The sequence below is a fragment of the Cebus imitator genome, unplaced genomic scaffold (genome assembly GCF_001604975.1).
Source record: "Cebus imitator isolate Cc_AM_T3 unplaced genomic scaffold, Cebus_imitator-1.0 Scaffold145, whole genome shotgun sequence".
Taxonomy (NCBI): Eukaryota; Metazoa; Chordata; class Mammalia; order Primates; family Cebidae; genus Cebus; species Cebus imitator.
In genome coordinates, this window is record NW_016107460.1 from 920030 (window position 1) to 942748 (window position 22719).

The 22719-nt window shown below is 39.6% G+C and overlaps 1 protein-coding gene and 1 pseudogene across 4 annotated transcripts in view; one reads left to right on the forward strand and one right to left on the reverse strand.

Annotated features, from left to right (window-relative positions):
• Positions 1–22719, forward strand: part of LOC108313878 (phosphatidylinositol 3,4,5-trisphosphate 3-phosphatase TPTE2-like) — a 72831-nt gene that overhangs the window by 9526 nt on the left and 40586 nt on the right. The window contains exons 3-5 of one of the 3 annotated variants that reach the window (XM_037743448.1): positions 13403–13462; positions 15157–15207; positions 16877–17038. In XM_037743448.1, coding sequence (XP_037599376.1) covers positions 13404–13462; positions 15157–15207; positions 16877–17038 — 272 coding nt within the window. In that variant the 5' untranslated portion in view covers position 13403. Of the gene's footprint in view, positions 1–13402; positions 13463–15156; positions 15208–16876; positions 17039–22719 lie in introns of those variants that run through there. The other 2 variants (XM_037743449.1, XM_037743450.1) reach the window with 2 other exon arrangements.
• Positions 9833–11657, reverse strand: LOC108313880 (annotated as a pseudogene). Its single transcript, XR_005202481.1, has 3 exons — positions 11547–11657; positions 10706–11236; positions 9833–10437 (listed from the first exon to the last, which is right to left on the reverse strand). The product of XR_005202481.1 is annotated as an L-lactate dehydrogenase A chain-like (transcript).

The following is a 22719-nucleotide window of genomic DNA, read 5'->3' on the forward strand; positions in this document are numbered from 1 at the left end:
GAATCTACTGTCCTGGTTCTCTGCTCAGTCCCCTTTTTAAACAGACGAATGGGCGACTTCCCATGGCTCCAATCGCCAGCCAAAAGCGCACCTGGACCGGTGTATTTTGTACGGAGAACCGCTGCTCTGGGGCGCCGACAGAGCAGCCACACGGGGAAAAGCAGCGACACCGGCCGGCACAGCCACGCTGGCCGAAACAGCCACGCTGGTGACCTGTGGAGCTCCTCCGCCTGGGAATTTCCTAGTCTGTGGGCAATAAAAATGTGGCGTCCACTCACCCTCTGCGCTTTCACTGGGAGCTGCAATCCTGAGCTGTTCCTAAACGGCCATCTTGGATCCTCCTTCGCTTCTTCTTCTTAGTGTGTTTGTCACCCTTAGTTCCTAGTAAGTAGTTTTTTATGGGACTCAGATTTCCTGAGTTTGAAACCCTACCAGATTGGCCCAGGGCAGGAGAGAATCCTATTTGTAACATGGAGGAGATAGTGGCCAACAAAGAGAAGGGAAGCCCTGGGCAGAAAAGAATGGAGCTAATGGAGCATGGACTTGTCCTTCACCCGTCATAGCTCTGTCCACCTATGAGGTTGGTGTCCAGATCCAACCCCAAACCCACCATCTCACTGGATGCCGCCCTTCCTTAGGCCCATAGCTACTTGCCTGTGTCTCACGGACAGGACAGACTAGCATGATGGGAGAAAGAAAGGAGGTGATGGAGGCATCCAGGAAGTGGTCTTCAGATGGGGTTAGCGGGCTGACCACTTGCACAGTGGAGCTGAATTTAAAAGAAATTCAACCTCAAAAGGCTGCCACACATTGGTCAGCTGCAGTGATAAAAAAAATTGTAGTTGAGTCAGTGAGTCTTGGATAGGTGTGAAATGTGTGCTACAATAGTATAAATTATCATATGTAAAGAAAAATGGCATGGCAGATTCCAGTTAACCAAATACGCACATGAACTCTGTAAGAATCAAGCAGTTTACATGTTGAAATGTAATTGGAACTATTTTGAACTAAAACGTTAATCTAAGTTACTTGTTGTCTTACTATATATGTTTTAAATTCCTCAGCACTGCCCTGTGTGTCAATTTTAAGAGTGTCTTCTGGTCAGCTGGCCAATGCAACATGTGATATAAAGGAATACAATTATCAATACATGTATGAATGCATATATGAACACACACACATATATGCATTCATACATACAGTGTCTGCAGACGATTGAGATTTGGGCTATTCATTGTCACAGGCATCCACGGAAACAGGGAGTTCCCTTGAAACTATTTCTAGAGTCCTCTCTGTACGAGATTCTCTAGGGAATATTCTTTTGTCTTTTGGATGGAGATAGGAAAATGGCAAAGAACTCACAGAGGGAGGCTTTTTATGTTAGTGTTCGTCACCTTTCATTTCTGTGGGAATGAGACTGTACTAGTAGTGTGGACCAAGGGAGAAGCGAATCCTTCTTAGAATGAGGAGGAGATAACAGTGGACAATTAGCAGAGACACCCCTGGCAAAAAAAAAAGAAAAAAAAAGAAAAAAAAGAAACCCATACAGAGCTAATAACCTTGGAAGTATTTTTCACCCTCCAGAACTCTGCCACTATGTGAGGCTAACTCTCTGAGCCAATATCCATCATCATATTGGGTGGAGTCCTTGCTTGAGGCCTGGAGCTACTTGGCCCTAACTCTTGGGCAGGAAAGACAACTAGGATTGGTGAAAAGTGAGATGTGATTGGAGGTGATAGAAAATGAGGAATTTAGATGGGATTATAAGAAAGAGGACTTACAAACTAAAGTTGAACTATAATTAAATGCCCTCTAAAAATGCTGTTACACATTGAGGTGAAGATACAGTCACTTAATCTGGATGCATTGCTAAGTTCATAGCCTGAAATATTTACTGTTGGCATACAAAACCTCATTTCTAATGAAAAATGCCATACCAGGTTCAATTAGTGATATACAGCCATGTGAATGTTTAAAGTGTAACCAGGGAGTAACTCATAGAGTAATTGTAGCTATTTGACACAAAACGTTTTGAATTCCGCATGGTGTCTGGCGCTGACCATATTTGTTCTTTAGGCCTGATCCACACGACCTGGATGGAGCCATCACAGATACAGTCACTGATGAAATGTGAGTTATAAAAGATGCACACACAAACATGCACTCAAACAAAACAACGACAGAGAAAGAGATTGAGATTTGTGGGATCTACACCCAGGAGTATCCATGGCAATATAGAGTATCTTAGATACAGTTTCTTAACCTTCTCACTGTAGAAGCTTTAGGAAAACTTACACATTTTTACAGTTGTTTTTGGATAAAAGAGGAACAGGTTATAGAGAAAGGCCTCCGTCTGTTACTGTGTTGTCACCCTTAGTTAATAGCAGGCATATCAGATTTGTCCAAGGGAGGAGAGAATCCTATTTGGAGAAAGAGGAGGTAGAAGTAGTCAGGGTACTATGAAGCCCTCAGCAGAAAGGATCAGAGCTAAGAGCCTTGGAGGTGTTCTCCAATCCCCAGAACTCTGCCATCATGAAGGCTGGTGCACCAAACCACAAATCATCGTCATATTAGATTTTGCCCCTGTGTCAGACCTCTAGTTACTTGACCTTTTTTGTGGGGCAGGAGAGACTACCATGGTAGGTGAAAGTAAGGGCCTTTGAAGCAGGACATTCAATGGAATAAGAGGGCTGACTACCTACAAACTGGAGTTGACTTTGAAATAACTGCCACCATCAAGATTGTCACACATTGGGACTGAGGTCATAATAAAGAGGTTTGGTTAAATCTGGAAGTATTACTATTTTTTCCAGTCTAAGATGTTGATTGCCATCATATAAATCCTCATTTCTAATAAAAAAAAGAAGTCATTCCAGCTTCCAATAGTTGTACGCATGTGAATACTCAGAAATTAATCAGTTTCTGTCTAGAGTAATAGAAGCTAATTTTTCAAAAAAAGAAAAAAAAGTAAATTTAAAATTGTGTCCCCTGTCTGACTGTATTCTCTTATCATCCTCTAGTCCACACACAAGTAAATTGACAGGAGCAACCCAGGAGCATCCAGGTACCAGGAAAAGGTGAGTTATAAATAGATAAAGACACAAGTGTGCATTAAGTGTGCATAGAACTATATATGCATACACACAGGCACATAAACAAATGTATCCATCCATCCGTCTTAACCATCCATCCATACTTCTCTCAACACACGTACACAACCCATCACACAAAGGAACCATAAAGCAAGGAGACAGATGGACATTTGTGGAATTTACTCTCAGGAGCCTGCATGGCCATACAGAGTGTTTTTGAACAGGGTTTCCAATTTGTTTCATTGTAGCGTTTGTAGGTAACTTTGCATCCTTTTTTGATGGAGTTGCTTTGGTCAGGTCATAGGAGAGCTGCTTCTTCCTGTTGGTATATTCATCACCCTTAGTTCCTAGTAAAAGTGACAAATATATACATTTTTCCTGGAAAAATTTATATAAATTCAACTTCAGTTTGTAAATACCCACCTTGCTTGCCCTTGTAATTTTCTGCCTTCTCACGTTCAAATACCACCAATAACTCTTCACCAATCATGGATGTCTTTCCTGCCCCTCAGATAGGGTTGAGTAACTATAGACCTAAGGCAGGGGCTCCATCCCATCTGATGGTGGGTTTGCCTTTGAGGCAGTAGTTTTTTTAAGAGACACAGTTTTTTAAGGGACTCAGGTTTCCTGAGTTTGAGACCCTACCGGAGAGTTCCAAGGGAGGAGAGAATCCTATTTGCAACATGGAGGAGATAGCAGCCCACAAGGAGCAGTGAAGCCCTGGGCAGAAAAGAATGGAGCTAATGGAACATGGACTTGTACCACGGCCTTGAGAACTCTGTCCACATATGAGTTGGTGCCCAGACTCAACCCAAACCCACCACCTCATTGGATGCTGCTCTTCCTTAGGTGTGCAGGTGCTTTTCACTGTTTCTGATGGGCGGGAAAGACCAACACGATCAGTGAAAGGAAGGAGGTCATGGAGGGTTTTCCCAGTCATGTGAAAACCTCTCCTGGAAATAAATCGTAAAGGTATAAGTAAATGGAAAACCTGATATGCTCAAGAAAATTTGCAAAATGAATGAGATTTTACAGAAGTTATAAAAGGATTGTGTTTAATCAGTGGCTGATTAAGGAAACATCAAGGTGAGAATTCTGGTTGTTGCTTGTTAAGTAGTAGTATGTGAGTTTTATATGTAAAATTGATATTTTAAGCCAGCAAATAAATTTTTAAAAAAATTTTATTGTATAGGATGTTGGATACATGGGTAAATTAAAATGTATTTCTAATATGTATCTAGGTTTAATTTATATATATGTAGTTTATTCTCTGATTAATTAGCCATTGATAAATGAGTCTTTGACAATTGTTGACTTTACCTACTGGATTATATGGTAGGATTTACATATCCTCACTTATTTTATTTATATATATATGTATTTAATATTTACAGAAAACCTACCTCTTGGTGCAAAAAAAGTGTATTTGCTAATAGTGTCAAAGAAGAGAAATTCATTATATGTCTATGTACCTTTTTATTCCATCAGCCCTGCTTTCAGTGAAATAACAGTAACTCATGAAGGGACCTTCAATAAAATATGAGGTTTAAGTAAATAAAAAGCTAAATGTAAACATACATATGTAATACACACATAGGCAGACACACACAAAAGCATACATACATTCAGGTTTGGTAAGTTCGTGTCTCCTGCATTGTTATGGAGCATCCATAACAATATAGAGTCTTAGACACTGTTTTCTAAAGTCTTATTACTGTAGTATCTACAGTTACCTTTCTAGCTTTCTTCGATCTAGTTGAATAAAAGAGGAACAGTTCTTAGGAGGAATGCTTCTTGTTCCTATTCCATTGGTCACTCTTATTTAGCAGCACCCAAAAAACTTAGGAAAATATGAGAATGTGTGTATTGTAAGACACCCTACTAGAGTGAGCCAAGACAGGCGACAGTCCTATTTGCAGCAAGGAGGAGGTAACAGTGGGCAGGGAGCTAAGGAGCTCTCAACAGAAAAGAACAAAGCTAATAGACCTCTGGTCTCTCCCTCTGTTACCACATGAGGTTACTGCCCCAAAGGCAAACCCACCATAAGATGGGATGGAGCCCCTGCCTTAGGTCTGTAGTTACTCAACCCTATCTGAGGGACAGGAAAGACATCCATGATTGGTGAAGAGTTATTGGTGGTATTTGAACGTGAGAAGGCAGAAAATTACAAGGGCAAGCAAGGTGGGTGGGTATTTATAAACTGAAGTTGAATTTGTATAAATTTTGCCAGAAATGGTAACTTGGAGATTAGGTAGGTTTAGGAGTAAAGAAATGTATATAAACTTGATTCATTAAGTTTTTTTTATAGGCCAAAGAATTTCATTACAAACATCTAAAACCTCATTTCTAGAGAAAAATTAAATACCAGGTTTCAAATAAATAATGTCAATTTTTTAGGATAACTAGATTATAAATTGTAGAGTAATTATCGCTAATTTGTATCAGAAAATTAAGTCTAGGATGACATGTGGAGTCTTGCTATGTTCATTTTTAATCCCATAGTTATTACGCCATTGAATTAAAAAGAGTAATCTGTGGTAGGGTCATCGATGATGGGTGAGATTTCAACATATGGAGAGAAAGAGGAGAGGGATATATTAAGATTGGTAAAATTCACTCACAAATGAAATAATAAAGAACCGCGCTTAAATTTTGATTAATTAGGCTGTTTGTTAAGGCCCAAGAGTGTCTTTACATAATATAAGGTTTTCTTCTAGGAAAAATGATATGTTAATATTAGATTCCAAACAATGGACATATACATTTTCAGAGTTCAACCAGTTTATAAATGTAGAGCAATTGTACATAACTTCAACCAGAAAAGTATGTCTCTGAAGTCACTTGATCTGACATGTACATTTTTAATCCTTAGCATTGGCCTGGATAAAATGACCTCAGTAGTCTTTCACTACTTTGATATATCTTTGATATAACTCACCTTTCTATGGTGGTGTCATTGATAACTACTGACGTTATTAATTTCTGTCAGTTCTAAAGGATATATCTACCCCCATACACATATATAACACACACACACACACACACACACACACACACATATATGTGTGTGTGTGTGTGTGTGTGTGTATATATACACACAGATATACCCTTTAGCTATATATATTTAGTATATATAATATATAAATATGTATGTATATATATACATATTTGTATACATATATATGCATATCTATATATAAGTATATAGATATATTCTTTAGCACTGACCCAAATTAATAACATCAGTAATCATATATATATCCTTTAACATATATATGAGCATGTGTATATAAACACATGTGTATATCCTTTAGCACATATATGTGTATATATACACATATAGTTTATGTATATATACAGATGTGTGTATACAGGTATACCTTATTTTATTATGCTTTACTTAATGCCCTTCAGATATTACTTTTTTATAAACTGAAGGTTTGTAGCAACCCTGCATTGAGCAAGTCTGCTGGTTTTATTTTTCTAACAGCATGTGCTGACTTTGTGTCTCTGTGTCACATTTTGGTAATTCTTGCAATATTTCAGACTTTTTTACTGTTATCCTGTCTGTGTTGGTGATCTGTGATCAGTGATCTTCGATGTTACTGTTGTAATTGTTCTGGGCCAACACAAACCATGCCCATCTTAAGATAACAAACCTAATCAATGCTATGTCTGTTCTGACTGCTGCACTGACTAGCCATTCTCCCACTCCCTCCCTCTCCTTGGGCCTCCCTATTCCCTGAGGCACAGCAGTACTGAAAGCAGGCCATTTAATAAGCCTGTGATGGTCTCTAAGTGTCCTAGTGAAAGGAAGAGTCACATGTCTCTGATTTTAAACCAAAAGCTAGAAATGATTGTGAGGAAGGCTAGACTTCTTACAGCAGTCAGCCAAGTTGTGAATGAAAAACAAAAACAAAACAAAACAAGCCAAAAAACTTATTGAAGAAAATTAAGACTGCTACTCCAGTGAACATACAAATGATGAGAAAGCCAAACCGTCTGATTGCTAATACGGAGAATGGTTTAGTGGTCTGGATAGGAGATCACATCAGCCACAGGATTCCCTTAAGCCAAAGCCTAATCCAGGACAAGGCCCTTACTCTGTTCAATTCAGTGATGGCTGAGAGAGGTCAGGGAGCGCAGAAGGAAAGCTTGAAGCTAACAGGTTGGTTCATGAGGTTTAAGGAAAGAAGCCATCTCCGTAACGTAAAAGTAGAAGGTGAAACAGCAAGTGCTGATGCAGAAGCAGCAGCAGGTTATCCAGAAGATCTAGCTGAGATAACTGATGAAGCTGGCCACACCAAACAACAGATTTTCAATGTAGACCAGATAACCTTTTATTGGAAGAAGATGCCATCTAGGACTTTTATATTTAGAGAGGAGAAGTCAATGCATGGTTTCAAAGCTTCAAAGCATAGGCCGATTTTCTTGTTAGGGTCTAATGAAGCTGGTGACTTTAGGTTGAAGCCAATGGTCATTGACTATTCTGAAAATTCTAGGGTCCTTACGAATTATGCTCAATCAAGCAAGATGGGTGACTAGAGATGCCTGGTGCTCATCTCCCCTTCAAAATGAACCTAGACAACAAATACACATCTAAGATCTGATTAGAGTATCAGACGGATAGTCCTGGAGTGCAGCAAAGGAGTGGAGACACACCTGTGGTTACTGGAAGTCCCCACAGCATGGAAGCACTCAGCCTCTGCAGCCCCTTCTCCCTCACCTGGATTGAATTGGCCCAGAGACAGGAGGGACTTCTCATTGCAGGGTAAAGGTAAGCAGAAGATCCCCACCAGCCCCATTGCCATCACAAACACAAAGTCTTTACAACAGGAGAATCTCACAGTCTTTGCAAACCCTGAGGCTGATTTGGAGTACTGCCAAGAATTTACACAGCTGTTTGTCTTGGACTAGCAGTACAAGGTGAAGACGTCCCATCCGTAGGGATCTAAGCTCTAGCAGCACAGCTTAGAGACCAGAGTCATCTCTTGAGTGTGTCCTCCTCTGGGGACCAGCAGCCACAGCACCTCTCCAGCACTGCAGCTTTATCTTCAGTACACCAAGCCAACATGGGTGGGTTAAAGCCACAACCCCGGCTGTGTGGAGGTTGGTCCCAGGATTGGCTATAGCTCAAGTCCTGCAGAGCAGGAAAATTAACCCCGCCAACACACTTCGAAAGAGGAGTAGTCTGCGGTCCCACCCTTGAGCCAGCCAAAACACTACATACCCTCTCCCAAATGAGAGAGGCCCCTCAGCCTCTGAGCAGCTGATACACCCCAACGCCAACAGAGTGACTGTGAACCCATGCTCAGGACCTGAGAGACAGCCCTGCAGGCTCCATCCACCACAGACATGCTCCTGGCCTGCCCAGCAGCCCTCTGCCTCAAGTGCTTGAGAAACAGTCCCACTGGCTGCCCCCAGCAGGCACACCACTGAGTGGGCCTCGCACCTGTGTGTGCCCAAGTCTCAGGGCCAAGAAACAACCCTGGGAGCTTACTCTGGCCAGCATACCCTCAGATCACCTAAGCGGTCACATACCTATGTCCCAGCATACCCTCAGGCCAACTAAGCGGTCACACACCTATGTCCCAGCATACCCTCAGGCCAACTAAGCGGTCACATACCTATGTCCCAGCATACCCTCAGGCCAACTAAGCAGTCTCATACCTATGTCCCAGCTTGAGGAACAGCCCTGTAGACTGAAAGCCCTGTTGCATGAGCTTGAGAAACAGTCCTGTATCCATCCCAGCAGAGGCACCTCCAGACCAGCCAATCAGCCATGAATGCCCATGTTCTGGACTTGAGAAGGAGACCCATGGGCTACTCCCAAAAGGCCTGCCCCTAGGCCAGCCAAGCAGCCTTATGCCCAGATCCTGGGTCATAGAAGCAGTCCCCTGGGTTTCCTTTAGCAGGCATCAGCTGAGCAGCAGTGTGCCTACATCTTGAACTAGAAGAGCCCTGTGGACTACCGCCAGCAGACACACACCCAGGATGGCTGAGAAGTCATTTGACTGTAACCCAGGCCTGAGAAACACCCCTTCTTGGCCAGCCCTGGCAAAGGTACCTGCAGTCCAGCTTAGCAGCCATGCAGCTATATATTTGGCCCATGAGTTTCCCCTAGCAGACTGGCTCCGGGCCAGATGAGCAGCTGTGTACCCACATACCAGGCATGGGAAACAGCCCGTCAGGCCACTCCTGGAGTGCAGATTTCCAAGCCAGGCAAACAGCCGTATGCCTGCATCCTGGGCCTGAGAAACTACCCTGCAGGCTACATCTGGCAGGCATGGCCTGGTTGGGCAACTGTATTCCCATGCTTCTAGCCAGAGTAATAGTACCATGGCCAGCCCCATGAAGCTGACCAAGTTTTCTGACCCACTCTATGCCTGCAGACACCCCTACCCTGAGAAACAGCCCAGTGAGCCCACCTGGCAAATCAGTACCACCATCACCACCAACTTCCTTGTCTTAGGCCACTGAGAAACTTGCAGATGTTACTAGTGTGGACCACAGCTGAATAAGCTACATGGAGACTACACTTACTGCATCCATGTAGAACCAAGGTCAATATACCCCAATGAACTGACACCCAAGACCCATTCATACAAATAAATTCATATAAGTAAACCTCCATAACATTGGAAAAGGTGACTTTTTCACCAGATGCGTAGAAATCAACATAGAAACACATCAATCATGAAAATGCAAGAAAACATGTCACCCTCAAATGGAAATAGCAATTTTTTTTTCACTCTTCAAGGTTTATTGGGGGTTTTAGTTGGTGTAGCACTTGGATAGTTGGTTGCATTGTTTATATGTAGATCTTTTTACATTATATGGTAATGTACACTACTGATACATATAGTTCACAAAACAAGATCCTTTGGAACAATTATGCAGAAAACATGCAATACTGCATTTATACACTAGATCCTAGGATGTGACTGACTGGGAAAAAATATTGGACTAGGTATGTTCAGTGAAGGAGCCAGGAAGTTATATAACACACAGTAAACATCCATCTGGCTCAAGGGGCAACTGCAGCATATGCAGCATTGTCAATGGTGCCTCAGAGATAACCAGTGTAGGACTACACAAGATTAGTACCATCCAGCTTCAGGATGTAGCTGTAGGATTTTACAAACCATTCCTATTTTTAACTTCAGGAATTGATGTTTTTCCCAGTCCATCGTAAAATATGATTGCTTTAATCACAGATCAGATAAAAAGGACAACACGCACAACCTCCAGCTAAAATCCTGTTGTAGCCTTGACAGTAAAATGGTATGACATCAGAAGACTTTAAAATTGCAGCTCTTTTCGGATCTCCCAAAGTGTATTGGCACTCTTCTTCAAACGGGCCTCTTCCTCAGGAGTCAGAGTCACCTTCACAAGGTGTGAGATTCCATTCTGTCCCAAAATGCAAGGAACACTAAGGAACACATCATACTTTATTCCATACAGACTCCTAATCATGGTGGAAATTGGGTGCATCTGCCTAAGATTCTTCATTATACTCTCTGCCAAATTGCCACAGAGAGTATAGTGGCCCCAGATGTGTAACCTTTAAGTTTGATCACCTTGTATGCACTTTGAACCATCTGCTTGTGAACCGCTTTCCACTGTTCCTTATCTGTGTGTGTCCCTAAATCTGGATATAGAGTCTTCAGGAGATACCAGCAACATTCACTCCACTCCATATAGGCACACTGGAATCTCCATGTTCCCTGAGGACCCACCCATGACAGCTTAATGGGTGAACTCTGGGCTGAATCTAGATTGCAACCACTTCCAATAATATGGTTTTTGGGAAAGACACTTATCTTCCAAGCCACCCAGGTCAAGATATTCACTGGATTTGCAACAATAAGCAACTTGCAGTTTGAGCTGTATTTTACAACGTTAAAGATGTTCACATTACACTGGACCAAATTAATATGGCTTTCTCCCTCTTGTTGATGTGTCCCAGCCATGATAATGACCAGCTTAGAGTTTGCAGTTACATTATAGTCTTTCCCAGAGACAATCTTTGGTGTTCTAAGGAAAAGGCTGCCATGTTGGAGATCTATCATCTCTTCCTTCAATTTGTCTTCCGTGACACCAACAAGAGCAAGTTTGTCTGCCAAGTCCTTCATTAAGATACTCATGGAGGCCAGGCACGGTGGCTCATGCCTGTAATCCCAGCACTTTGGGAGGCCAAGGTGGGTTGATCACGAGGTCAAGAGATCAAGACCACCCTGGTCAACATGGTGAAACCCTGTCTCTACTAAAAATACAAAAAATTAGCTGGGCATGGTGGTGCATGCCTGTAATCCCAGCTGCTCAGGAGGCTGAGGTAGGAGAATTGCCTGAACCCAGGAGGCGGAGGTTGTGGTGAGCCGAGACTGTGCCATTGCACTCCAGCCTGGGTAACAAGAGCGAAACTCCGTCTCAAAAAAAAAAAAAAAAGATACTGATGGCACAGGACATTCCAACAGCACCAACCTCAACAACTGTAATCTTGTTCTGGGGGATCTGTTCTTCCCTTAGAAGATTATGAATCAGCTGATGCTTGAGACTTGCCATTTTGGACTGGGAACCAAAAGGAATCAGGAGTGCATGTCGGGCAGGCATCCAGAGTGCATGGCAGTCGGAAAGTAATAATTATTTATCCAGTAATATACCCCAATCTTAAACATATAAAATGCCATAAAAAGAATTCAAAAGAATAATCTTAAGGAAACCAGTGAGGTATAAGGTTAATACAGATAGACAAGTCAGTGAAATCAGGAAAACATGATTTGAATGAGAAATTCAGTAAAGATACAGATATCACAAAAGAGCCAGATAGAAGTCCTGAGAGCTAAACAGCTAATGGATGAAATGAAAAATACAATCATTGGTTTTACAGACAAAAACAAGGAGAAGAAACGATTTCTGAACTTGAAGACAAGTCTTTGAAATAACACAAGCAGAAAAAAAGAGTGAAAAAAGCCTACAGGATTTATGGGATATCATTAATTTAACAAATATTATGGGCATTCCAGAAGGAAAACTGAAGAAAAAATGTGAGGAAAACATATTTAATAAAATGATAGCATAAAACTTTGTAACTCTGGAGAGAGAGCTAGACATCTAGTTCCAGGAAGATCAAAGAACCCAAAATATATTCAACCCAAACAGTATAGTCAAATTGTGAAAAAGATAAAGATTTTGTAAAATAGTAAAACCGTCATAAAAACATGTAAAACTTTAAAAGTCACTGTTAAAGTCAATACATGAAGGAGAAAGAGAAAGGGATGAAACCTTGTCACGGCAGAAAACTACCCAACTTCAAAGGTAAACAGAGAGGAAGAAAAGAACAAAACATATACAAAACCACCAGAAAATAGTAAAATGTTGGAAGTAACTCCTCACCAACCAATAGTAACTTTGAATGTTAATAGATTAAATACCCCATGAAAAATATAGACTTGCTGAGTGGATTACAAAATAAGACCCAACTGTATTTCATCTAAAACAAACTCACCTTACTTGTAAAGAAACACATAGAGTGATGATGAAGGAATGGAAAAAGATATCCATGCAAGCAGAAGCCAAAAGTGAACAGAAATAGCTATACTTACATCAGACAAAACAGACTTCAAGTTAAAAACCATAAAAAGTGATAAACAAGATTATTATGTAATAATAAAGGGTTCAATTTAGTAAGAAATACAATTGTAATATGTATATAATTGTAAATTTGTATGCACTCAACACCAGAACACCCAGATATATAAAGTAAATACTACTAGGAGTTGCCTCAGGCACCCCAACCATTGGCAACCACCACTCTGATCAGGCAGCAGCCATCAACATGGAAGCAGCACCCTCCACCAGCGAAAAGATTATGACTCACTAAAGGCTCAGGTGATCACTAGCATTTTTTAAACCAATAAAGTGGTTTTAAATTAAGGTATATATGTATTTTTTTAAGATATAACACCATTACACCCTTAACAGACTACAGTGTAGTATAAATATGACTTTCATATGTATAGGGGAGCCAAAACATTTGTATGAGTCACTTAATGCAGTTTTTGCTTTATTGCAGTGGTCTGGAATGAAACCCATAAAGTCTTTGAGATATGTCTATACACATTATTTATATATTCTCTATCTGTATACATATTATAGTTTTCTTTCTTAAATGTTAGGTCTTCCAGTGAGCTAAGGTATGTTTACTATATCCTTAGATTCAGATTCTTGTTACTCAAATTAATTCTTCATCACTGTTTTATGTAGCAAATATCTAATAATATATTTTTGCATTTTTTTGGTGGCTAAAGTATGTCAGAACAACTTTCCAGGTTTGAAGATGAAGAAGGTGCTGATGTTGCTGCATATGAGTAAGTCACTTTGAAGTTTGAAAGGAGGAAGCCATTGATGGATCTCTTATATTTAGTTAAACAGGGCTTAGGCTAGGTGCAGTGGCTCATGCCTGTAATCCCAGCACTTTGGGAGGCTGGGGTGGGCAGATCACAAAGTCAGGAGATCAAGACCATCCTGGCCAACATGGTGAAGCCCCATCTTTACTAAAAATAAAAAAAAAAAAATTAGCCAGATGTGGTGGTGTGCGGCTGTAGTCCCAGCTACTCAGGAGGATGAGGCAGGGGAATCTGGATCCCTTCCTTATACCTTATTCAAAAATTAACTCCAGATGGATTAAAGATGTCAACATAAGAACTAACATCATAAAAACCCTCAAAGAAAACCTAGGCAGTACCATTCAGGATATAGGCATGGGCAAGAACTTCACAACTAAAACACCAAAGCAATGGCAACAAAAGCCAAAATAGACAATTGGGATCTAATTGAACTAAAGAGCTTCTGCACAGCAAAAGAAACTATCATCAGAGTAAACAGGCAGCCAAAAGAATGGGAAAAAATTTTTGCAATCTACCCATCTGACAAAGGGCTAATATCCAGAATCTACAAAGAACTTAAACAAATTTACAAGAAAAAACCCCATCAAAAAGTGGGCAAAGGATATGAAGAGACACTTCTCAAAAGAAGACATGCAGCCAACAAGCATATGAAAAATGCTCATCATCACTGGTCATTTGAGAAATGCAAATCAAAACCACAATGAGATACTAACTCATGCCAGTTAGAATGCCAGTCATCAAAAAGTCAGGAAACAACAGATGCTGGAGAGGATGTGGAGAAATAGGAACACTTTTACATTGTTGGTGGGGGTGTAAATTAGTTCAACCATTGTGGAAGACAGTGCGGCAATTCCTCAAGGATCTAGAAATAGAAATACCATTTGACCCAGCAATTCCATTACTGGGTATATACCCAAAGGATTATAAATCATTCTGCTATCAAGACACATGCACATGTATGTTTATTGCAGCACCATTCACAATAGCAAAGACTTGGAACCAACACAAATGCCCACCAATGATAGACTGGATAAAGAAAATGTGGCAAATATACTCCATAGAATGCTATGCAGCTGGAAACCATCATTCTCAGCAAACTAACACAAGAACAGAAAACCAAACACCACATGTTCTCACTCATAAGTAGGAGTTGAGTGATGAGAACATATGGACACAGGGAGGGGAACATCACACAGCAGTGCATGTCAGCGGATGCGGGGCAAGGGGAGGGATAGCATTAAGAGAAACACCTAATGTAGATGACAGGTGGATGGGTGCAGCAAACCACTGTGGCGCATGTATACCTACAAGTTTTGTTAACCTGCGTGTTGTACACATGTACCCCAGAACTGAAAGTATAATAATAATTTAAAAAGCATTTTGTTACATAACTTTTGAATACTTTTCTTTTAAAATTGTATTTATAAAGGCCTTTGTGCCAGGTGCTGTGGCTCACGCCTGTAAGCCCAGCTCTTAGGGAGGCAGAGGCGGGAGAATGGCTTGAGCCCAGGAGTTCGAGACCTGCCTGGGCAATATAGCGAGATCCCATTCTCCACAAAAAGGAAAAAAACAAAAAGACAAAAGGCCTTTGTTTTTTGGTTAAATTTATATGTTAGAAGAAATCTGATTATTTTTATTTTTACTTCTTTTTGCAGCAGCAAGATTAAGAAAATAGCACGCTCAATTGTATCATCCTTTACATTTGGGTATGTGAGACATAAAAAAACACCTTGTATTAAATATATCTGAGATTTAATACATTAAAAAATGCCATGTATTAAATATATTTGAGCTAGATGCAGTGGCTCACGCCTATCATCCCAGCACTCTGAGAGGCCAAGGCAGGTGGATCACCTGAGGTCAGGAGTTCAAGACCAGCCTTGAAACCCCATCTCTACTAAAAATACAAAAATTAGCCAAGCATGATGGTGGTGTCTGTAATCCCAGCTACTCAGGAGGTTTAGGCAGAAGAATCACTTGAACCTGGGAAGTGGAGATTGCAGTGAGCTGAGAGCACACCATTGCACTGTAGCCTAGGTGGCAGAGCAAAACTCCATCTCCAAAGTATATATATATACTTTGTGTATATATATATATGTATGTATATATGTGTGTGTGTATATATATATATATGTATGTATATATATTTTATGTATATATACATGTATATATACATATTACATATATATACACATACGTATATATATTACATTAGATTACATTAGATAAAGCACATGGCTACTTAGCAATCAGTGGATATGGAAATGCTTCTTGGTTTTTTTATTTCTGTCTCTTATTGAAATATTAAGTCTCTGAAACCAGAAAGCATTTCCATGTCCACCGATTGCTAAGTAGCCATGTGCCCTATCTAATGTAATCTAATTTATCATGGAATTTTGGTTTAAGCTGGACATTAAGACTTGCAAAGAAATGGCTTTTGCCTAAGATTAATAGTAACATATTAATATTGTTTTTCCTCCATCTGCAAAGGTAATGTCAATGAAAATCCAATGTTAAAATTCTATAAGTAAAGTGTTTTATTAAGTACCTTATACATCTAGAATTACTCTTTAATTCTGAAACAATTTACTTAGACTCTTCTCTACATAAGAGTAAGATATCATACTATGATACAGATTTATGCAACATAACTGTTTCCTTTTGAATTAATAATATTGTAATATTTTTCAAAAGTACTTTGAAGACTAATTAATCTTCATAGATTAGGCAAATAGTATAATCAATTTGTGGGGAATGTATTTAGAATATGTAACAGCAAATGTCAGGAGGTACTTCAGAGTTCAATACTATAAATATTTATGGAATTGAATTCTTTCTCATATACCCATCACTGTGCTAGAAGCACCCATAAATATGTAATTATATACTTGTTGAAAATGTTACTGACAAAAAAATCTTGGTCTTTTAAGAGTTTATGTTACTCATGCTTTCATTTGGTTTTTATTAATAAATTCTTAAGAATTATCCAAATTAATGAGATTTTGTTTTTTATGAGAAATTCATATAAACTTCTTATAAAATTCTCAAATTTTAAGAAGAGTTTATAAACAGGCACAGGTAATTTTAGTTCAGTTTTATTTTTCTCTTTTGAAGTATTAGTCTGATGTGTCTGCTATAAAATAGCATGATAACATCTTGTGAAGTAGGAATTTTATTAAGAAATGCTTCTATTGGGCGAAAACTGATTTTTCCTGAGGTTGTAAGGCATTACAGTTTTTCCTGGCACTGGGCAGCTTAATACTAAATAATATCATTTTGGTACCCAATCATTGGCCTAAATATAGTATAACTATCAGTACAAAAGCCCCTCTATCTTTACTTTTATTTACTTACTTGTTTATGCATTTGTTTTAGAATATTTGGAGTTTGCCTGCTCTTATTGAATGTTGGTCTCATCTTTGCCGACCTAATTTTCGCTGAAAAGAAAGCTTCTATCCCTTTGGAATATCTTTGTATTTCTCTATCTATTGCCTTATTTTTTCTCATGGATATTCTTCTTCGAGTATTTGTAGATGGGTAAGTTTGATTATTTTTATACTGCATAAAGTCATTTTGTACTTCTATAAGAAGCACTTTGGGAGGCTGAGGTGGGATGATCAAAAGGTCAGGAGTTCAAGACCATCTTGGACAACATGGTGAAACCTCGTCTCTACTAAAAATCCAAAAATTACCTGAGTATGGTGGCAGGTGCCTATAATCCCAGCTATTTGGGAGGCTGAGGCAGGAGAATTGTTTGAACCTGGGAGGTAGAGATTGCCGTGAGCTGAGATAGTGCCATTGCACTCCAGCTGGGTGACAGGCCAAGACTCCATCCCTCCTCCCCCACAAAAAAGGCCTTTTTATAATAATTTACAGGAGCATCCACCACAAGCTGACTTAAGAGCCTTTGGGCTTTATGAGAACATTGGCAGTAGTCTGGCAATACCCCCCATGGCTCTGTGTTTGAGGTGGCCATCGATTGATGCTCCTCTGCCTTTGGAGAGGGGTGGAAAGAATGGGAGGGACTATATCTTGTTTGAGTGACAGCTCGGCTATAGCACGATAAAACTCCAGGTAGACTTTTTAAAGTTTTTTATATAGGCCTTGATTCCCAGACAGCACCTTTGGACCCACCCACAGCCTGGAAGAACTTGCCATCCTGAAGGGAAGGACACAGGCCTGGCTGTTTTATACCACATGATTGTAGAGCCCCAGGGCCTTAAGCAAATTTATGCAATAGCTAGGGTGTCGTTACAGCAGGTCTTGGGCAATACCTAGTGCTGTGCTGGCTTCAGGTCTGACCCAATGCAGTCATTATAGTGGTGGTCACAGGGGTGCTTGTGTCACTCAACCCCAAGCTTTAGGTGGCTCAGAACAGAGAGAGAGAGACTCTGTGTGGGAGAAACTAAGGGAAGAGAACAGGAGTCTCTTTTTGGTAATCCAGAGAATTATCCTGGATCTTGTCCAAGACCATTAAGGCAGTACCACTATGGGTCTGCAAGAACCACAGAGTTTAGGAGGCTTGGGGTGCCCCCTAAAGCAGATACAGCTTAGATCACAATATCCAAGTTCTTTCCAATATATGGAAAGCCTTCTCAATAAAGATGGGTAAAAACAAGCCCTGGGAAGCATGCCTACAGGATCTAGAATATAACCTTGAATGGGTAAATCTAAGCTATAGTGGCCTTAAAGAGGAGGTAGAGAGAGAGAGAGGTATAGAAAGTTTATTCAAAGGGTTAGTAACAACTTCCCAAACCTACAGAAAGATATCAATATCCAAGTACAAGAAAGTTATAAAACATCAAGCAGATTTAACTCAAAGAAGACTACCTCAAGGCATTGAATAATCACATTCCCCAAGATCAAGGATAAAGAAATGATTTTAAAAGCAGCAAGAGAAAATAAACCAATTATATACTGTGGAGGTACAATACGTCTGGCAGCAGACTTTTTAGTAGAAATGTTTCAGGCCAGGAAGAGTGACATGACATATTGAAAGTGCTGAAGGAAAAAAACATTTACCCTAGAACAGTATATCCAGTGAAAATATCCTTCAAAGTGAAGAAGAAATAAAGACTTTTCCACACAAACAAAAGCTGAGGGATTTCATCAACACCAGACCTATCCTTGAAGAAATGCTGAAGGGAGTACTTCAGTCAGAAAGACAAGGACATTAATGAGGAATAAGTAACCACCTGAAGGTATGAAACTCACTGGTAATAGTAAATACACAGAAAAATGCAGAATGTTATAACACTGTAACTATGATGTATAAACTACTCTTAGTCTAAATAGAGAGACTAAACTATGAGCCAATCAAATATATCAACTACAACAACTTTTCAAGACATAGTATAAGATAGAAATAACAAAAAGTTAAAAAGTAGGTAGACAAAGTTAATTTGTAGTTTTTATTAATTTTCTTTTTACTTGTTTGTTTATGCAAACAGTGTTATAATAAGCTTAAGATAATGGGTTATAAGATATTATTTGCAAACTTCATGGAAACCTCAAACCAAAAAACACACAATGGATACACAAAAAAATAAAAAACAAGAAACTCATCATATCACCAGAGAAAATTACTTTCACTAATGGAAGACTGAAAGGAAAGAAGGAAGAGGAGACCACAAAGCAACCAGGAAACAAATAACAAAATGGCAGGAGTAATTTATAATAATAACATAGAATGTCAGTGGACTAAACTTTTTAATTAAGTGCCAGAGTGGCTGGATGGATGAAAAAACAAGCCCCGGCCGGGCGCGGTGGCTCATGCATGTAATCCCAGCACTTTGGGAGGCCGAGGCAGGCAGATCACGAGGTCAAGAGATAGAGACCATCCTGGCCAACATGATGAAACCTTGTCTCTACTAAAAATACAAAAATTATCTGGGAGTGGTGGTGCGCACCTGTAGTCCCAGCTACTCAGAAGGCTGAAGCAGGAGAATCGCTTGAACCCGGGAGGCAGAGATTGCAGTGAGCCAAGATTGCAACACTGCACTCCAGCCTGGTAACAGAACACGACTCTATCTCAAAACAAAAAACAAACAAACAAAAACAAGACCCATGATCTGTTGCCTACAAGAAACACCCTATTCCCATAAAGACACACATAGACTGAAAATAAAGGGATGCAAAGATGTATTTCATTCCAGGAGAAACCAAAAAAGAGCAGGAGTAGCTATCCTTATATCAGATAAAATAGATTTCAAGACAAAAACAATAAGAAGAGACAAAGAATGTCACTATTTAATGATAAAGGGATCAGTTCAGCAAGAGGCTATCACAATTTTAAGTATATATGTACCCAACATATACACTGAGACCCAATGGCTTCCCTGCTGAATCCTACCAAACATTTAAAGAAGAATGAGCACCAATCCCGCTTAAGCTGTTCCAGAAAGCAGAAGAGGAGGGAATACTTCCAAACTCATTTCACAAGGTTGGTATTACCTTGATACCAAAAGCAGACAAAGATGCATCAGAAAAGGAAGACAGGCCCGGTGCAGTGGCTCACGCTTGTAATCCCAACACTTTGGCAGGCCAAGGCAGGTGGATTACCTGAAGTCAGGAGTTCAAGAGCAACCTGGCCAATATGGTGAAATCCTTTCTCTACTAAAAATACAAAATTAGCTAGGAGTGATGGTGTGTGCCTGTAATCCCCGCTACTTGGGAGGCTGAGGTGGGAGAATCACTTGAACCTGGGAGGCAGAGGTTGCAGTGAGCCAAGATCACGCCACTGCACTCCAGCCTGGATGACAGAGTGAGACTCAGTCTCAGAAAACAAACAAAAAAGGCCAATATGTCTGATAAATATTGATGCAAGAATCCTCAACAACATACTAGAAAACTGAATTCAACAATATTTGGGAAAGTTTCATCATGACAAGTGGAATTTATCCTTGGGAAGCAAGGATTGTTCAGCATATGCAAATCAGTCAGTGCAATACATCATATCAACACAATAAAGGATAAAAACCATAGGATCATTTCAGTTGATGCTGAAAAAGTGATAAAATTCAACATCACTTCATGATAAACAATCTAAAAAAACTGGGTAAAGAAGTAACACACCTCAACGTAATAAAAGCCATTTATACAGTCAGATTCCCACAGTCAATATCAAACTGAATGGGGGAAAACTGAAAAGCTTTCTTCTGAGATTTAGAACACAAAGAGTTCACACTGTTATTTAGCATAGTACCAGCAGTCCTCGCTAGAGTCATCACAGAAGAGAAAGAAATAAAGGGAACAGAAATCCAAATTGATATGGAAGAAGTAAAATTGTCCTTATGTTTGCAGATGATATGCTTTATTTGGAAAAAACTAAAGACTCCACGAAAAAAAACTATTAGAATTGGTAAATTCAGTAAAGTTGCAGGATACAAAATGAGCATACAAAAATCAGTAGCATTTCTATATGCCAACAGTAAACCATTTGGAAAGGACATTTAAAAGTGTTCCTATATACAATAGCCACAAATAAAATTAAATACCTAGGAATTAACCTAACCAAAGAAGTGTAAGATCTTTATAATGAAAACAATAAAACACTGTTGAAAGAAATTGAAGAGGACAACAAAAAATGGAAAGAGATTCCATGTTCATAGATTGGAAGAATCAATATTGTTAAAATGTTCATACTATCCAAAGCAATTTACAGATTCAATGCACTCCCTGTCAAAATATGAATGACATTCTTCACAAAAATAGAAAAAATAATTCTAAAATTTATATGGAGCCACAAAAGACCCAGAATAGCCAAAGCCATTCTAAGCAAAAAGAACAAAACTGGAGGAATCACATTACCTGACTTCAAATTATACTACAGAACTCTAGTAAGCAAAACAGCATGGCACTGGCATAAAAACAGACACATAGACTAATGGAACAGAAGAGAGAACCCAGAAACAAATCCACACACTTGCAGTGAACTCATTTTCAACAAATGTGACAAGAACATACATTGAGGAAAAGACAGTCTCTTCAACAAATGGTTCTGGGAAAACTGAATATACACATGCAGAAGACTACAACTAGACCCCTACCTCTCACCATATACAACAATCAAATCAACATGGATTAAATACTTAAATCTAAGACCTCAATGAACCTACTGCAAGAGAACACTGGGAAGAATCTCCAGGACATTGGTCTGAGCAAAAATTACTTGGGCAATACCCCACAAGCACAGGCAACCAAAGCAAAAATGGACAAATGAGATTACATCAAATTAAAAAGCTTCGAAGCAAAGGAAACAATTAACAAAGTGAAGAGACAGCCCACACAATGGGAGAAGATATTTGCAAACAACCCACCTGACAAGGAGTTAATAACCTGAATATATAAGGAGGTCAAACAACTCTATAGGAAAAAAATCTAATTAATTTTTAAAATGAACAAAAGATTTGAATAGGCATTTCTCAAAAGAAAACATACAGATGGTAAACAGGCATATGAAGAGGTACTTAACATTATTGATCATTAGAAAAATTGTCAATGTAGAAAACTACAATGAGATATCATCTCACCCCAGCTAAAATGGTTTGTATCCAAAAGTCAGGCAATAACAAATATTGGCAAAGATGTGAAGATAAGAGAACCCTCATACACTGTTTGTGGAAATGTAAATTAGTAGAACTACTATGGAGAACAGTTTGGAGGGTCCTCAAAAAAGTAAAAATAGAGCTATCATATGATCTCGCAATCCCACTGCTGGGTATATACCCACAAGAAAGGAAACCAGTATATATAAGAGATGGCCAGATGCAGAGGCTCATGCTTGTAATCCCAGCATTTTGGGAGGCCGAGGCTGGCAGATCACCTGAGGTTGGGAATTCGAGACCAGCCTGACCAACATGAAGAAACTCCACCTCTACTAAAAATACAAAATTAGCCGTGCATGGTGGCATATGCCTGTAACCCAGCTACTCAGGAGGCTGAGGCAGGAGAATCGCTTGAACCCAGGAGGTGTAGAGGTTGCAGTGAGCCGAGATCGTGCCATTGAATTCCAGCCTGGGCAACAAGAGCAAAACTCCATCTCAAATTAAAAAAAAAGATATCTGCATTCCCATGTTTGTTGCAGCACTGTTCATAATAGCTAACATTTTTATTTATTTATTTGAGACAGAATTATTTTTCTCTGTCAACCAGGCTGGGGTGCAGTGGTACGATCTTGCTCACTGCAACCTCTGCCTTTCAGGTTCAAGTGGTTCTCC